This window comes from Phalaenopsis equestris, unplaced genomic scaffold, assembly GCF_001263595.1.
Source record: "Phalaenopsis equestris unplaced genomic scaffold, ASM126359v1 Scaffold000240, whole genome shotgun sequence".
In the NCBI taxonomy this organism is placed as follows: Eukaryota; Viridiplantae; Streptophyta; class Magnoliopsida; order Asparagales; family Orchidaceae; genus Phalaenopsis; species Phalaenopsis equestris.
The window spans coordinates 1118237-1122796 of NW_018164682.1; the positions used below are offsets into that span (position 1 = coordinate 1118237).

Here is a 4560-nt window from a genome sequence, read left to right on the forward strand (position 1 = left end):
TTTCATAAACAACTGTAACTTAACTGCTGCACAACTAAACTAAACATACAGATACACAACTTCCCCGTAGCAACTACCTCGCATAGCAATTGTGCAACAACTCCTTGAAACAACTACAACTACCCCAAGTAGACCCAATCTCCGCATGCACTAAATAATGCAAATCGCCTAAGATTTGCATATATATTGTCATGTAGTCAACAAGCCTTTCTTGACATCCATCAGCTCTAAATAACTTCTAGAAAGCCCTCGTTGTTGCCAGTCTAAGCTCCAAGATAAGGCCACTATCCCTTCAACGATGATATTTACGACGATCTTGTGTCTGCTTTTGTCCCCTCCGACAACTTTCGGTCTGTCATCCACAACCTCACCATTCAAATTATCCAATTCTCCATGAAAACAATTCACCTTTCACGGTGATCATCTATCTTTCTTCAGCCTCGATGCTGACCAATACTTACCTCTCAATTTCACCATTTTTTCACTTCTTTTTTTCATTTTCTAATGAGCAATGAAACTAGCAAAGCAAACTTGGCCGAGGTAGAAAGGAAAGATTTTTGTTTCACACTGCCTGAAAGGCCACCATGTTTGTTCATTTTTGAAGTTTCCTAGATCAACATGAAATGCCCTACTTTTGAGTGCAGTATGATCTCTTAACTTACATATTAGAAGTAACCAAACAATCAGGCTTACCATGAAACCCTAAAAATAGATCACATAAAAAAGTAGTTTTTATTTCCCACCTTCACTGACTTTTGTCATTTTGTGTTTACATTGACAAACAGAAAGAAAACTAATTCTATGACACAATTCTAGCTTAAAACATTACTTCACTGCACTGTCCCAGAAGCCCAAACTAACTGATCTTTGAAGAAAAATGGTTGTTTTGATGATCTTCTCCAACACCAAAAACTTGGTCATTTTCAGGAGTTTTTTCATGAATCTTGTCAGGAAAAAGGTCATCCAGGCCTTGCGTTTCAAACAGAATTTTATTTGATTTCATTTGCTCTTTGAACAACTTCTGAAGCTGTCTGCCCTGAGCTTCAATTCTCATTTGCAGATTTCTTTGAATCTGCGGAAAAATTAATAAAGGAAATTTCATTTTATGTTACATGAAAAAAATAAGATTAACAATGGTCTTTACTTCTAGCTGTTCGTGAAGATGCCTTTGTACTTGTAGCTGGATTTGGAGAGCTTCAGTGATTGGGATGACACTGCATTTCAATGAAAAGGATATTGATGAGTTGCTTCTTAAAAAAACTTGAATGCTGGGTTACATTTACATACATGTCATCAAATTCATAAGTATTTACATATCCAACACAAGAAAATTACTTTTTTACATTTATATCACATAAAAATACCACTTTTTTAACTTTTAATAAGTGAAATATACCTTTTCATGCAAACCAAAAGTGGCATATATATGTAAAAATTGAAGTTTAGGTGTTTGATATGTAAATACGTAAGAATTGAGTGGTATGAATGTAAATCTTCCTAAACAAAAAGTGTCATAGAAACATACGTTTTGGGATCAAACTGCTGCAGTTCATTGGCTTTCCTCTGAAACTTTCCTGAATGAAAATGCATGAAATAAAAGAAATCTCTTCACATTATAGCAGCATATAGTCTTCAGCATAGTATAATATCTTTGAATAGGCAACAAAAACCAACAAGCACACAAACATTCCTAATGAATTCCAAACTTTCCCCCTCCTATAAATGTTCAGAAAACTGAAGAAAATACAAAGAAGCTACATCTACTTGGTATAACTGCAGAGATTATTTATTTCTGCTTTGCTAACAATTCATATCCAAATCATCAGTTCTTCAGCCAGATTCCCTTTGCTTCACCCTCAATTCTATTGTCCCTATTCTGTATTCAATTCAATTAAAAAAAAGTAATTTTTTTATACTGAAAAATTTTATTTGCTTCATCCCTCATCATGTTTTAGGTGAAATGATGAGCGAACCGGGAGAATCTTAAGAAATATCCTTTTTTCATAGTTTATTTCATTCTGTTAGTATCAAATTTGATGTTGAATTCAGTCAGTGGTGGAGAGAATAAAATAAGGACAAATTCTTTGTTAATAGAACTAATACCAGAGTGATTTGAGAGATGAGTTTCATTATTATTTATTATTATTTGTGGCCCATATCTCCAGCACAGATCGAACTTCACGATGTTCGGATTGTCTTATTTTGGTTTGTCTTGACCTTTAGGTCTGTTTGTTGACTTGTAAATAATTGCATTAACTTATTTTTTACTGGATGGGAGCCTTCATGTATACATTAGTGTGCAAGCAAACTTTACATGTGTTTTTAATTACAACTTCGCATGTAGATATATATATATATATATATATTGCTCAAATGTATAGCATATTGGTAAGAAACAAAGTGAATAATCTCATGATGTCGGGCTCTAAATATATAAATATTTTTTTTGAAAGCCCAAAGAGGCTAATATATTAAGTAGAAAGAAAGATACAGATACAAAGTGTGGGAGGGCCCAAACATGGCTCCATGCCCACAAAAAAACCACAAATGGTTCCAAAACTAGAAAAAACAGAAAAATACATTAGATACTTAAATAAAAAACATAACAGTGTCAAAATATATAGTATCAGATGGCTAGAGAGCAACCCAATTTGGTCTTGCCTTTGCATCTAGTTTTAGGAAAGGAGCAAGCTAGTAAGCTAGTAAGATAATTGTCATTGCCAGAAGTAACCAATGTATCATCCAATATGTTCCCGAGCTGTAGTTTGCCTCCATTCTTCTTCTTCCTCCTGGAATAGACCTGTCATTCCTCTTCCGAAGAATCAGTCTAATGGGGTGGTAGAGCTGAAGCAGAAGGAATATCAACCATAGTACCCACAATAGGTTCTAGCATATGTGAAATATGAGTTGCCTCTACACCGGATACTTCCTGAAGAAGTGGAGCTATGAGGCTCTCCTGATTATCAGTCTGAACACTTTCATTTGTAGGTAATAGTCCATCAGTATTGTTTTCTATGGGGTTTGAAGGTGTCAACATCGCATCCCTCGCAGTAACAGTAACAACAGTGTCATGAGAGGGGTCCTCAGGGGCAACAGACACCACTTGTCTGGTAGTATCCTCCATAAGTGGAACAAAAATGTCCAGAGCAGTGGGGTTAGACCCATCCTTATTCACTTGAACCTTAGTTTTCAAATTAGGATGGAGCTTGTGGCATTTATCAAGGATATGACCAAACATCTTACAGTGGGTACAATATGGGGGTCTGTGTTCCAAGACGATTTGTTGCCAATATCCATTGTGAGTTGTGTCCAACTAGACTTCAGTAACATACGGTAAAGTAATATCCCTTTCCACAAGTATTCTGGCTACCGAGAGTCTAGTTAGGTTGAAAGTAGGCAGATCTAGCTTCAAATGATCCCCTAGGATGACCCCAATAGAGTAAAGAACCTGATGGTAAAAAAAATGTAGCTTGAGACCAAATAAACTAAACAATACCGGTACAATGGGAGTTTCGTGATTTGGGTCGAAATCAGGAGACCACTTGAGTAACTTCATAACTTTTCCTGCGATATTAAGATATTTCTTGGAGAAAATTCTGGTGTAGTCTTCAGTCATTGTTAGTTGGATCAACACATGTGTCTCATCCATAAGTCTCACCTTCCACTTGCCTACTTGCTTAAGATCATCTACGCTCCTTCTGATATTATCTACGCTCCTTCTGATAACTTCCATAGGTGGGTGTCCCCACTGAAATTTTCCAATGAGAGAAAACTTGAATTTTTCTGTCATGGTAGAAATTTCTGAGTCAGGAAAAAAAATTGCTGCTTTCTTACCTTTCCTACTTCCTTTTTTAACAAAAGGACAATCATATGTGTTATCGCGACATTCTTTATAGTTTGAGGGTAATACCACCGCGGACTCCACCTGAGGGTTTTCCACCACGTGGGCTAAGGAAGTCTTTGCCGGTTTAGTAAAAGAAGAAAGAAGTGTCATCAGAACAACCAGCTTCACCTACAGCGAGAAATTTGCGTCAGGCTGGAGAGAAAGGCGCAGAAACAAAGCAGAAGATCGGGTCAGAGAAGCACCGGCGTAGACAGCGGAGCTGGACGCCGACGCAGAAGCCACAGACACAGATTGCAGCTCGACGAGGTCGACACTCGACGCAGAAGCTCACGTCATTGTCATCGATCGCCGAAAACAAAACGATCCAAACGATCCTCTGCCGACACCTCTGCCGACACGTTAGTGCTAGCGGCAAAGGCGGAGACTTCTTCCTTCGGTCGAACCCTAAGACGCGCCATGAGAGTTCTGACTCGATTCTCCCGCCAGCCACCCCCATGTGCCTAACTAGTTGAGGACCGCTCTCACTATTAGCAAACTAGCAAGAGGGGGATTCGAACTCATGACCTGAAGGGACTTACAACCTTCAAAGAGACTGCTCTATCAACAGGCCACGACTGGCAGCACTCCTTGACCTCCATATATATATATATGTATATATATATATATATGTATATGTATATATATATATATATATATGTATATAAATATAGATAAAT

General features: G+C 37.6%; 1 protein-coding gene across 1 annotated transcript in view; it reads right to left on the minus strand.

Annotated features, from left to right (window-relative positions):
• Positions 1-598: 598 nt before the first annotated feature.
• The window catches only part of LOC110023980 (protein PHOSPHATE STARVATION RESPONSE 1-like), an 18372-nt gene continuing 14410 nt past the window's right edge, over positions 599-4560 (minus strand). Inside the window, exons 7-9 of the mRNA XM_020723660.1 lie at positions 1526-1574; positions 1145-1214; positions 599-1072 (exon numbers count right to left, since the gene is read on the minus strand). Coding sequence (XP_020579319.1) covers positions 857-1072; positions 1145-1214; positions 1526-1574 — 335 coding nt within the window. The 3' untranslated portion in view covers positions 599-856. The remainder of the gene's footprint in view (positions 1073-1144; positions 1215-1525; positions 1575-4560) is intronic.